The sequence below is a fragment of the Capsicum annuum genome, chromosome 7 (genome assembly GCF_002878395.1).
Source record: "Capsicum annuum cultivar UCD-10X-F1 chromosome 7, UCD10Xv1.1, whole genome shotgun sequence".
Classification (NCBI taxonomy): domain Eukaryota; kingdom Viridiplantae; phylum Streptophyta; class Magnoliopsida; order Solanales; family Solanaceae; genus Capsicum; species Capsicum annuum.
Genome location: NC_061117.1, coordinates 88,316,187 through 88,330,051, shown reverse-complemented (window position 1 = coordinate 88,330,051; position 13,865 = coordinate 88,316,187). Strand labels below are relative to the sequence as shown.

Here is a 13,865-nt window from a genome sequence, read left to right as displayed (position 1 = left end):
ATAAACAAAGTTGTAGACTCCTCGTATAACTAAAGTACTAGACTCTTCCCAAAACTAAAAGCTGAATATTCTACTAAACCAGTTACTAGACTACTCTTATAACTAAACAACTAATTATTCTAGAAACTGTAGCAGAAACAGATGCAGCATCCAAAACTCCTTCCTCCTTTGCTTCTGATGGTCCTCCGCACTTTATTCTTCCAATAGTAGTGCTTGAAGGTTGTTTTGATCTTTGAACTTGCAAATTTTTGTAACATGACATGTTTGTCTGAAGTTTCCACATATTGCACCAGATGTCCATCAACAAAATTTTTCGAAGTGTGTTTTCTTTTTGCAGTATTTTCAAGGAGGATAATCTAACTTTTCTTTTTTTTTTTTGTGGTTTATATAAAAATATCTTCAACAACTTTATCTTGTCTTGTCCGAAAGTTCTTCTTTGCTCGTATGCTTAAAGAGCACTTATCAATTCTGCAACACTGATGGTAGCGAGATCTTTAGAATCTTCCAAAACGAAAATTTGGACTCAAGTCTCTCAAGAATAGTCACAAGAATTCTTTCAACCATTCTATTATCCTTAAAATTCTCGCCAAGCAACCTAATTCTATCGACAATCAAAGAGATCCAAGCAAAATACTTACTCGTCTGGCCATGAAAACTAAAAACACACACTTTTTTTTTTGGACAATCTAATTTTCTTTTGACTTTATTTGGTATTTTTAAAAATTGAAAATAAAGTTGGAGTTGTGTTTGGCCATAGTGTTCTAGAAATAGGGTATTTTTGGAGTAAAAAAATATAAAATGTCAAAATAAGAAAAAAAAAATTAGAGTTTATGAAAATTGAGTTATTTTATGAAAACTAAAAAAATATAATTTTAAAAAAAAAAAATTAATTAAAAAGTGCAAAAAGTGAATCCAAGCAAAATAAACTAAGAAATGAAAAAAGTGAATTCAAAAATAGTGAAACACAAAAATTCAAATATTGTGAAAACGTATTTCGAGATATTTATAGCTTATGGCCAAACAACTACAACAACAACAACAACAACAAACCCAGTGTATTCCCATATAGTGGGGTCTGGGGAGGATAAGATGTACGCAGTCCATACCACTACCTCCGGAGAAGTAGAAAGACTGTTTTCGATAGACCCCCGGCTCAAGACAAGGAATAATAAGCAAATCCGTAATAAAGCATGGAATAAACGCTACCCACAAGGAAAAATATAAGTAGTAGTAAACAAATTCGTAATAAAGCATGTAACAAGGTGGCATAACAAGAATAATACACCTACCAAGTAGTGCCCTACCCCAACAACCCAAACTGGCACTAGCCTTCTATCCTAATTCGCATCCTCCAGATCTTCCTATTTAGAGTCATATCCTCAGTGAGCTGTAACTGCTCCATGTCTCGCCTGATCACCTCTCTCCAGTATTTCTTCGACCTACCCCTACCCCGCCTGAAACCATCCAAAGCCTAGCCTCTCATACCTACGAACCGGGGCATCCGTGCCCCTCCTCATCACGTGACTGAACCATCTCAATCGAGCTTCCCGCATCTTGTCCTCCTCCGAAGCCACTCCAACCTTTTCCCGAATAGTCTTATTACGAACTCTATCACCCCTAGTAAGCCCACACATCCAACGCAACATCCGCATTTCCACCACCCTCAATTTTTGAATGTGTGAGTTCTGAACTGGTCAACACTCCGTTCCATACAATATGGCCGGATAGACTGCCACCCTGTAGAATTTGCCTTTAAGTTTGGGCGGCACCTTCTTATCACACAACACTCCCGAAGCGAGCTTCAACTTCATCCATCCCGCCCCAATACGGTGGGAGACATCCTCGTCAATCTCACAATTCCTCTGAATCATGGACCCAAGATACTTGAAACTATCCCTCTTACACACCACTCGGGAGTCCAACCTTACAACCACCTCGTTTTCCTGCTTCAAGTCATTAAAATTGCATTCCAAATATTCTGTCTTACTTATACCCAACCTGAACCCTTTAGACTCAAGGGCCTATCTCCACACCTCTAATTTATCATTCACACCTCCCCGCGTCTCATCGATCAAAACTACATCATCTATAAAAAGCATACACCAAGGCACCTCTCCTTGAATACGCCGCGTCAACACATCCATTACCAAAGAAAACAAAAACGGGCTAAGAGTAGATCCCTGGTGCAACCCTGTCAAGACAGGAAAATGCTCTGAATCTCCTCCCGCCGTCCTCACCTGGGTCTTAGCTCCATCATACATGTCCTTGATTGCTCTGCTATACGCCACTAGGACCCCACTCGCCTCCAAGCATCTCCAAAGAAACTCCCTAGGAACTTTGTCATACGCCTTCTCCAAGTCGATAAACACCATGTGCAGATCCTTCTTCCTTTCCCTATACTGTTCCACCAATCTCCACACCAAGAGCCTCTGCTGGGTCGAAAGATTCTCACTCGGATGACTTTACAATCCTTACACAATACCCTATCCCTTTTCCTAAGCAGTAAAAAGTCCATTTGGGTCTTGGCTATCGCGCTTAGAAAGGTGATCAAGTGATCGTCCTTCTTTGGGAAGCTCGAATTCACCAATAACCCAAAGGACCTCGCAAAATCCAACAGAGCAGCTCCATCTTCATTCCTCTCCCCAAAACCAAAACCACCATGCACATCGCCAAAGCCTCCTGTTAATGCCCCATGTGCCCATTGAAGTCCCCTGCTACAACAATCTTCTCAGAACTAGGCACTCCTCTCACCACCTCATCCAAAGCCTCCCAAAACCGCAACTTCTCCTCCCCATCCAAGCCCACCTGCGGCGCATAAACACTACACACGTTCAGGGTAAACCCCCCAATGACCAACTTAACAGTCATCAACCTATCGCTGATCCTCTTAACCTCCACTACCTGCCCTTTAAGCTCTTCATCCACTAAGATGCCAACTTCATTCCTACGCCTCTCACTACCAGAGTACCAAAGCTTGTAATCATCTACATCCCTAGCCTTAGACCCTACCCACTTAGTCTCCCGTACCGCGCAATATTGATTCTCCTCTCTAAGAATCTTCACAAGCTCTATAGACTTACCCCAAAGAGTCCCTGCATTCCAAGACCCAACCCTCAGCCTATCAACTCTAGCAACACGTCTTCTTCTACCACCCCTAACTCCAGATCTTGCTCCCACTCCCACACCCATTATTCCCTCCTCCCCCACCCCCAAAACAGCCCCCGCCCCAACTCCCTCGGACATGACCCTAACCTACCATCAATGCCCACAGCCACAACTCCACAAAAGTACAAACAACGATAGTAATAAAGCAACGGCAGGAAATAGAAGGCACAAGCAAAGTGGATTGAATAATCAAGGAAAAAGTCAATCCCACAAATTATAAATAAGTCAAGCGATGGAATAATCTTAAAAAAAAAAAAAAGGTAGCCAAGATAGGAATCACCAAGTTCTAGCACCTAAAGACAACACAAACAATATCCACCAATAAGCAACGTAGCCAGCCACAACTATGATCACAAGCAACAGGTAAAGGATGCAAAAGAGGTAGACAAGAGACAAATAATATAAAGAAATCAAACCGTATGAAGTGACGAAATAGTCAAAGTTTAGATGTCACCGGTACGCCTGCGTGCTGCTGGTTCCATTAATTTTGATGTCGAAAATTGCTTGCCGGAATACGGTCGGCGGGAAAAAGGCCGCTGGATCGTTGCTTGAGTTTCGCCGGAGCGTCTTCAGAGCCTTGCCCGGATCTGGACGACGTCAGACATCGAACCAACCAGTTTGACCTACTTGTTTGGCCGCTAAACCCGCCAGCAATAGTAGTGAGGGGACAAGAAAGGGGATGGGTGGGGAAGACAATAATGAGAAACTGGGGAAAGAGATTTGAGGGGGGAGAGAAGGGGAGAGAGGGTAGATCTTATCTGTTTCCGGCTCGTCTGCACCGTCGCCGGCGTCAGAGTCCGCCGGTCAGTCGAAATGAAAACGTTAAGGTGAACGTTAATACTGTATGTTAGAAAGAGAACGTTCAAGTCCAGCTTGGAAAGAGAATAGATATCTCTTTTAGTCCAAAAATGTAGAACATAAGAATTTGAAAAATATATAAGACGAAAGTAATGAGATTCACAACAGAATATATATGGCAACAAAATGGAATCAATTAGTAGTGGCAGAATCCTAAAGCTAAAGAAAAGGCAAATAAGTGAAGACATTCCGGATTATTGTGAATAATATTCATGACCAAACGCCTACTTAGCGATAGTCTCATCCTTTTGTATTCTAAGAGATTCAAAATCTATTTTCAGATTCAAGATCTAATTTTGTCTTCCTCGTTCACTTCCTTAATACTCCTTTTCAAGTTTATCCCAAACTTCTTTCATTGTCTCACATGCAAAGATTTTAGAGAAGAACTGGATTTTGGATTATAATTTTGGCTTTGCTTCTTCTGTTTACTCTTCTGAAAAAGCCAAGACTTGGGCAGAAGTAGGATATTCAAGAAGTGGTTGTAAAGGTGATTCTTCAATTACAATTTCCCACAACTCATAAGCTTCAAGATAAGACTTCATCTTCAGACTTCAGTGTCCAAATTTTATAATTTTCACAAGTGAAGATTTGTAGAGCAATCAAAGAAAGGTCATTGCTTGCCATGGTTGATGAAAAATAGGTCAAAACTATTCAACAACAACAACAACATACCCCGTATATTCCCACCAAGGGGGGTCTGGGAGGGTAAGTACGCAGTCTATACCACTACCTCAACGTGAGATAGAGAGGTTGTTTCCGATAGACCCCCAGCTCAAAATAAAGCAATCTAAGATAAGATAAGGAATAGTAATAAAACAAGAAATACTAGAAATTAACAAACTCAATAATACCCAAAGCAAGATACTTGAAGTATACACCAAAACATATAACATCCTAACTCAGACTAACCTACTCTAATTCGCCTCCTCCACAACTTCCTATCTAGGGTCATGTCCTCGGTAAGCTGAAGCTGCTCCATGTCATGTCTAATCACTTTCCTCCAATATTTCTTCGGTCTACCTCTACCTCGCTTGAAACCATTCCTAGCCAAACTCTCAAATCTCCGCACTGGGGCATCCATGCTCCTCCGCATCACATGACCGAACCATCTCAACCTTGCTTCCCTCATCTTGGCTTCCACCGAAGCGACTCCCACCTTATCTCGAATAACCTCATTTCTAATCATACCTTTTCTAGTACACCCACACATCCACCGAAGTATTCTCATCTCCGCCACTTTCATAATGGGGTTTTCTTAACCGGCCAACACTCCGCTTCATACAGCAAAGCCGCTCTAACCAACACTATGTAGAACTTGCCTTTAAGTTTGGGAGGTACCTTTTTGTCACACAAGATACCGAAGGCGAGCCTCCATTTCATCCACCCTACCCCAATCCGATGAGTGACTTCATCGTCAATCTCTCCATTCTTCTGAATCATCGACCCCAGATACTTGAAACTATCTCTCTTAAAACTAGTATGGATTAAAAATGGTTTAAAATTGATATTGGTTTAAAATAGCCCAAAGCATTAAAAATAAGTTACTGCACAGGCACATTAAGATCATGAAGGCGCTAATACCACTATTATGTTTTTTGAAGAGAAGGACAAACAATAAAATAGAAAATATGAATGAAAACATCTTCTCATACCAATTTTATTAATCATAGCCTCTGGCAGAAATGCAAGGTAAGGCTGTGTACGATACACCCTTGTGGTGGGGCCCTTCCCCAGACACCGCTCATAGCGGTAGCTTTAGTGCACCCCTGCCCTTTTTTCTCCTATAACTAAACAACTAATTATTCTAGAAAATTGTAGCAGTAACAGATGCAACAACCAGCATTTTCTAACAAGTAAATATGATAATAATGAAGCTCGAGATTATGGATTATATTTGGATGTTTGGAGTTCTTTTGATAGGTTTTTTAGTTTTTTTAATGGATCTATTTGTTTGTTGAAAACTCTGGTATCCAACTAAATCCAACAGTCAGCAAATTGCTCAACATAGAAGGGACCAAGAACTTCAAGTTGTTTCTAAGGACTGTAATTCGAAAAAGAAGGTTACTTTTGATTTAAATCTAATTTGTTATCTAATTTTTTCCCGAGTTCTTACTTTCTGTATATTCGACTTGATTGTCGATTGTAGCTAATGTTAAGATAAATTTGTCTTGTTTTCTTTAATTCGAAGTCAATTCTGGAGTTAAGCTATTGTTGAATTCAATCTTTCTGGTTTTCTGGAGTTCATCTTTTTGGTTTTACGCATTTGGTTGTTCAAGTAATAATAGTTTTTTTTTTGAAATGGTAACATATTTGTATTAAAATCAACAGGGAGCCTAATTTGGGGAAGAAGACAGCGATGTCTCAATGAAAAAAGAGATATGGCCAAATAAGTAGCCATGTCAGCAAAAATATAAATTCTTAAGCTTTTTTTTTGTCCCAGCTGGAATTCCATTAGAAATAGGACCCTTTTTAACAACTATGCGCTAACAGTAAGGATTTTTTACTCGCAAAGTATAACAGAGGTTAAACGTAAACCATTTTGGAAAGTAGAGTGGTGAATTTGGCCCTTTTCCTATATTATTATATAGGCATCAATTGCAATTTAGCAGCCGCGATGTGAAGAGTCCTGAATCATAACCAAACCTCCAATCCAAATATACCACAAAGTTGCATGAGGACTTTATGATGTCATCATCATAACCTCTGTTGGAGAGGTCCTCATGGCAGTGTCCTTTCTTTCCTTTTCTTTTTGCGTTCTGAGCAATGGCCTTGTTTGATTTAAAACGGATATAAACAGGATTAGAATCAATTGCAATAGTTAAGCCATACTTACGACATGATAAGCTGAAACTAAATTTCACTGCTGATACCTCAGAAGGGGATGAAATGAGCATGTCCCTCTCAGAATTCATATGACCACTCATTCGCCTGCATTCATAGATGCACATAAGACAAAAGATTCAAAAGTTAGCTATTCAAGGGCTCTTGACATTATGCAGAGAAATGTAGTTGTTTCCTCTTTTTTCTCGTTATCCTATTCTTTGACTGCAGGGAGATTCGGCACAAGATGGAGTACCTTGGCTTCTCAGACTTCGTAAGATGTTTGGACATAATTGATGCCTGCAAATTAAGTGTTAAAATTCTCCCAAAGATCAGTGAGATTTTTCAAATACAACACATCAGAACATACTAAAGCTTGTCAATTAAATAAACTAGTCAATTTCTGGTCACTATGAAGTGAATTTCCTTCCTTTAATTGCAAATAGTCACAATTTAAGGAAATAAACCTTCTTGACATACCAATAGCCTGTTAATTTTCAGGAATTTTACAAATTCCTTTGAACCACCTAAGGGATGCGGTGGGATTCCCCCACTTAAAACCAAAGGTCTAGGTTTTGAGCCCTTGAATGAAGAAATCCAGGTAGGGAGAGCTTCCCGGCCTTATGTGGCATGAATATGTACTATATTTTGCATATGTTTTTAACAACTTAATCCGGCATCTCAGGCTCTCAAGGTTAATTATTCAAAATTCCACAGAAACAATTTTACGAATTGTGACATTAAAAGTATATCAACTGAGTTTTGCATGCCAAATTAAAATGACCTAACAATTATAGGTTATGCCACAGATTAGTTCTCTTTTTTCCCATTTTACATGCAAATAAAATCTAAGAACTCCTTTTTTTGGTTTAACTATCTGGCATATCAAGTGACTCTAGCATGCTAAATTTAAATTACCTAACATATATAGGTTATGCCACAGATGAATTCTCTTTTTTTCCATTTTAATTCCTATTATTTCTCTTTATCATCCTATCAGTCTTTTACTAAGGCTAACGAATAACTAAATTTGAAGAATTCAAAACCCGAGTTGAACAATATTTAAAAAAAGTGTTTTATGGAATAAATAAGAAGATGGAATAAACAAAAACAGAGCCGTAAAGAGAGAAAATTAAATAAAGTCAACTGGGAGCTAAAATTGGGTGTGTTTTATGGAAGGAGGAAAGTGGGTTGACAAAGTAGGAGTCGGGTAACTACATTAGTAATAAAGACGTTTTTTCTTTTTGCAAAATTTAAAATTATAGGCCAAGTTTCAAATTTTTTAAAAATTTGAAATCAAAAATTTGAAGTTGATATTCTACGTTTGAGGTGAATTTGGTATTTGAAATCAGGATTTCAAGTTGAAGTTGTATTCAAATGTGATAAACAAACACGGGATTTGAAGTCAAAATTTGAAATTATGTTTTGAAATTGCATGTCCAAATGGCACCTAAAAAACACTCTAATCACAACTGTAACAACTTGATATGTGAAAATGGGAAGGACTGATGGGTAATGAGGGTAACCTAACCTATATAGAAGAGAACAGCTTTCAGCACTTTCTCAGGCGGTGCAGGTCATAGGTCACGTGGGTACATCAAAAGATGGGGCTGATTTTAAAAATACGTCATGTGATACACACGAGGCAGCTGGAACAAGGTAATTCGACCCAAATTAAAAGAGGTCGAAAATGGGGCCCAATCACTTTTGACCCAATTGTACAAACCTGGACCAAGCTCGAATTTTCAGAGCCCAGACCTTCTGGAGATAGAAACTAACGCTAATATTGGCTTTAAGTCGAGTGGCATAGCATCAATTACAGAAGGAACAGACTCTCATCGAGAGAAAGCTCTTGATGAGACCTCTTCTGCCATGAGGGCTTCAATTACAGAAGACGAAATCAGAACAGTTGAAATTCAGCAACATCAATCCTCCCTATCTACTCCAATTCCTACTAAAACTTAAACCGCTTTGATACGACATGAGCTTTTAAACAATTTGCATGCAAAGATTCTGTCAACCTGCGACAGAATAAATATGACAGAGGACAATAGAACGTTGGTGAACACTAGTGGTGAATTGCCTCTGGTAGTAATGGAAGATCCAAAGATTGACTGCAACACTGAAGTCCGTAATCAACTTTTACATACTGAATATGAAAGAAATTGTGGGGAAATCTGGGAAGTTGAAGAAGCCGAACCACTTGTGGTTCAAGATCAAGGTGATCACCAAGACAAAGAAGTGGATACACCAATTTCGGTCCATCAATATTTGATCAAATTACCCAAACTATTCGGAGTCGATTTCCAGGGACATGAAGAAGAAACCATGGAACTTCTCATGCAGATTGATAGCAGTAGACAAGCAATACGAATGGAGTCAGAGAGTAATATCAGAAAAAACAGATTCAAGGGGATACACAAGAGCTGAAGGGACTGGTCTCTTTCAACGTTAAATTCAAAGATAGTGGAAGCAGGATCAGGGGGAAGGCTTTGAATTTAATTGACCAATGAAGATCAAATTAGTCACATGGAATGTGAGGGGATTAAACAACATAGACAAGAGAAGATTAGTAAAGAATTCTCTACTAGCGTGGGGCGCAGACATCATATGTTTGCAGGAAACTAAACTTCAGGGGGATGTAGAAGACATTGTTGAGCACATTTGCGGAGGTAGATGGAAAAGTTTCCCCTGTGCTGAGGCCAGTGGAACTAGGGGTGGAATCATAATGATATGGGATAGAAGAATATGGAAAGGGGAGGTATTTCAGATCGGGATTCATACTTTGACCTGTAAATTTGAAGGCCAGTTGCAGGATTTCAGATGCCATATCACAGATGTATATGCTCCAAACTGTCACTTCGAAAGAAGGGAGGTTTGGGAGGAAGTAAGTGCTGTGCATGATGGAGGGTCCATGGGCAATTTGTGGAGACTTGAATATAGTCAGATTTCCTACAGAAAAGAGGAATTGCAAAGAAGGTCCATAGCTATGGTGGAATTCTCATTCTCAGATTTCATAGAAGACATGAAACTTATTGATCTTCAACTGGAAGGTGGTGCTTATACTTTGTATAAAGGGGACACATACACTACGGCCTCAAGAATTGATAGAATTCTGATATCCAAAGAGTGGGATGATAGTTTTAGCAATATCAGACAATCCCTTCTGCAGAGAGTAACATCTAAATCTGATCATGTCCCTGTTATACTGCAATGTGGAGGAGATTGGGACCAGCAAAAATCATACTTCAAGTTCGATAATTGGTGGTTAAACACTGATGGCTTTGTCGACAAAGTTAAGAGTTGGTGAACATCATTTGATTTTTCAGGAAAACCTGACTACATTTTTGATTGTAAAATGAAAGCTTTGAAAGAAAAACTGAGGGAGTGGAGTAAAAGCAACCAAGGCAATCTGAAAGTACAGAAGTCAAACCTGCTTAATCAACTGGCAGCGTTCGACAAGAAACTGGAAAGCCGAAATTTAACAGAGAAGGAAATGGTGGAGAAGGAATTAGTACTAATGAAGTATGAAGAACTTTTGAAGAATGAAGAAGTGGCATTGAGGCAAAGATCAAGGGCCACTTGGTTGAAGGAAGGAGACAGGCACACCAAGTTATTTCACAAAACTGCAAATGCCCATAAAAGAAGTAACAACATTGACCAATTAATGATCCGCAATGAATTAATATCAGAGCCACAGAGTATCAAGAATGAGATTTTGGAGTTTTACAAAGAACTCTATACTGAGGCTGAAGAGTGGAGGCCTGGAAGCAACTTTGAAGATTGTCCAACAATAACTGAGGAAGAAAAGGATCAATTGCAGAGCAAATTTGAAGAACAAGAAGTCCTGAGATGTTTGAAAATGTGTGCCATGGATAAGGCACCAGGCCCTGATGGATTCACAATAGGGTTCTTTATTAAATGTTGAGAGGTGCTCAAACAGGACATCATGGGGGTATTCCACAATTTCCATTCTCATGCTTTCTTTGAAAGGAATTTTAATGCTACCTACATTGCTTTGATTCCCAAGAAGAAAGGTGCAAAGGAGTTAAAGGACTACAGGCCAATAAGTCTCATCGGAAGCATCTACAAGATTATTGCAAAAGTACTTGCTGAGAAACTGAAAAAGGTAATGGAAAAGTTGGTAGACTCACAACAGATGGCATTCATAAAAGGAAGGCAAATAATGGATGCTATTCTTATAGCCAACGAAGCGGGGGACTCAAGACAGAAACAAAAGAAGCCAGGTGTTCTTTCTAAGCTAGATATTGAAAAAACATATGACCATGTAAATTGGAATTTCTTACTTACCATGTTACAACAAATGGGCTTTGGAGTTAAATGGATCAAGTGGATAAAATTTTACATTTCTACTGTCAGATTCTCAGTCATCATTAATGGTTCCCTAGAAGGTTTTTTCCACTCTCAAAAGAGGTCACAGGCAGGGTGATCCCCTATCCCTTTTTTCCATAATTGCCATGGAAGGGCTAAACAACATGATCAAAACAACGAATATAAATGGGTGGATTAAGGGCTTTGAGGTGTGGTCATTATAGTCAGGAGATGCTCCAATACGCTGAAGAAACCTTGATATTTTGTGATGCAGATGTGGAGCAATTGAGAATTCTAAGAATTATCTTAGTCCTTTATTAAGGTATTTCTGGGCTACATATTAACTGGAGAAAGAGTCGTCTTTTCCCCATTAATGAAGTAACAAGCATGGAGGCTTTGGCAATGATTCTAGGGGGAGAGGTGGGAGCTCACCCTACTACTTATCTTAACATGCCATTGGGGCAAACTCAAAATCTACAGGGATCTAGAACAATGTCATAGAGAAATAGCTTTCAAGATAGAAGTGTCAATACTTGTCATTTGTTGGGAGACCTTTTTTTTTTAAAACTGTTAACTTTGTATATTCCTCAAAACAGTACTAAAACTGTACTGGTCCGTATTTACAACATGTACTTCAAATCCTACTATCTCTTCCTAAATTGAGTCTAGTACATCAATTATGGAGATAGTATCATTTGAATATATCTGATTACACCAAAAACATATTAGCATAAGGCAATTTAATTTCACTTTTTGCATACTATTCTCTATGCTATCAAAAACCCTAGAATTCCTCTCCTTCCATATTGCCCACCATATGTTAGCAGGGACAATTCTCCATCTATCTCTATTCTTTGACTGCTTACCTACTTCCTCCCAGCTTTGGATTGCTTCTGTGATCTTAGCAGGCATGGTCCATGATAAACCCTTAAGATTCGGGAATAACCTCCATAGTTGGCCAGTGATCTTGCAATGTAGAAAAAGGTGATTGTCTCCGCATCTTCCCCACAAAAGAAACATCTAGAACATAATGGTATCCCCCTTCTCATTAAGTTGTTTTGAGTCAATACAGCTTCTTTGGCTAGCAACCAGACAAAACTAGCCACTTTTAGTGGGATTTTGATTTCCAAATTCCTTTCCATGGCCAGTGACGTCGTGGTTGGTTGGGATAGTTCAACCAAGTATATGCACTACTCACCTTAAAGATGCCCTTCTGATTGCCTTTCCACCACAAAATGTCTTGAAGAAATCTGCTACCCTCTGAATCTCCCAGTCATTTATTTGTCTTCTAAAGTTGAAGTTCCACCCTTGATGATTCCACTTCTGTTGGTGGGATACAAGAGAGCGTATATCAGGAGACAAAACATCTAGCCTACCCTTTTCATGCCAAACACCCTTCCAGATATTTGTTCTCTCTCCATTCCCCACTTTGATCATTGTATTGGCCTTAAACTCAGGCCACAAAGATCTGATGGATCTCCATACACTGACCCCATATGGCGTAGTCACCTCTTTGGTCATCCAGTTGTCTTCCTCCAAATATTTTTCCTTAATGACTTCTTTCCAGTATGTAAATTCTTCATTAATGAATTTCCACAACCATTTCATTCTAAGGGTTTTGCTCTATATCATCAAATTCTTTATTCCCAGTCCTCCATATTTCTTTCCCATAATCACACCATCCCATTTAACCAAATTGTATTGTATCCTTTTCTCTCACTATTTCTTTGCCAGAGAAATTTTCTTCTAATTTTATCCAACCTGTTGTTGTTGCTGACCCTCTTGGGAATTGGAAATATTGACATCATGTAGGTTAGTAGTGAATCAAGAACCGAGTTAATCAAGGTTAACCTGCCACCCCTAGAGAGATATTAGGATTTCCATCTTGCTAGCTTCATTTCACATTTCTCCACCACTTTATTCCAGATTTCATATGACTGTGATTTGGCCCCCCGAGGCATCCCAAGATATGATGTAGGCAATGCTCCAATTTCTCCTCCTAAAATAGCATTTAAAACTTCCATGTTGTGTACATCATTAATAGGATAAAGGTAGTTTTTCCTCCAATTAATGTGTAGACCAAAGAACCGTTCAAACAACACTAGGATCACCTTTAACATCCTTAGTTGGCCTTCATCAGCATCACACAATATCAAGGTATCATCGGCATATTGTAGATGAGTGACTTACACACTATCTCCTCCAGGTTTGTTGACCTCAAAACCTCTGATCCATCCCCTTGCTTTAGCTGATTTGATCATATTGCTCAAACCTTCCATAGCGAGTAGAAAAAGGAAATGAGACAAGGGATCCCCTTGTCTCAGCCCTTTTTGTGCATTAAAGAAACCGACAGGAGATCTATTTATAAGTACAGAGAATCTCACAGTAGTGATACAGTGTTTGATCCACTGAATCCACTGAATCCCAAATCCCATTCTGTCCATTGTAGTCAAAAGATATTTCCAATTTACATGGTCATAGGCTTTCTTCATGTCTAGCTTACAAAGAAGGCAGATCACAGATGCTATCAACACTGCATCTGTGATCTGCCTTCCTTGAATAAAAGCCACTTGTTGGGGGTCCACGGGTTTAGCCTCTGTTAAAACTTCAGCAAAAAGTTTGTAGATGTTGTCTATTAAGCTGATAAGCCTGAAATCTCTTAGCTCCCTGGCACCTTTCTTCTTTGGGAT

The 13,865-nt window shown here is 39.2% G+C and overlaps 1 protein-coding gene across 4 annotated transcripts in view; it reads right to left on the bottom strand.

Moving 5' to 3' along the window:
• LOC107854612 (afadin- and alpha-actinin-binding protein) overlaps window positions 1–13,865 on the bottom strand; it is a 43,910-nt gene that overhangs the window by 16,899 nt on the left and 13,146 nt on the right. For 2 of the 4 annotated variants that reach the window (XM_016699630.2, XM_016699629.2), the window contains exons 14-15: window positions 7,100–7,143; window positions 6,894–6,951 (exon numbers count right to left, since the gene is read on the bottom strand). In XM_016699630.2, the coding sequence (XP_016555116.1) occupies window positions 6,894–6,951; window positions 7,100–7,143 (102 nt within the window). Of the gene's footprint in view, window positions 1–321; window positions 6,792–6,856; window positions 6,952–7,099; window positions 7,144–13,865 lie in introns of those variants that run through there. The other 2 variants (XM_016699627.2, XM_016699628.2) reach the window with 2 other exon arrangements.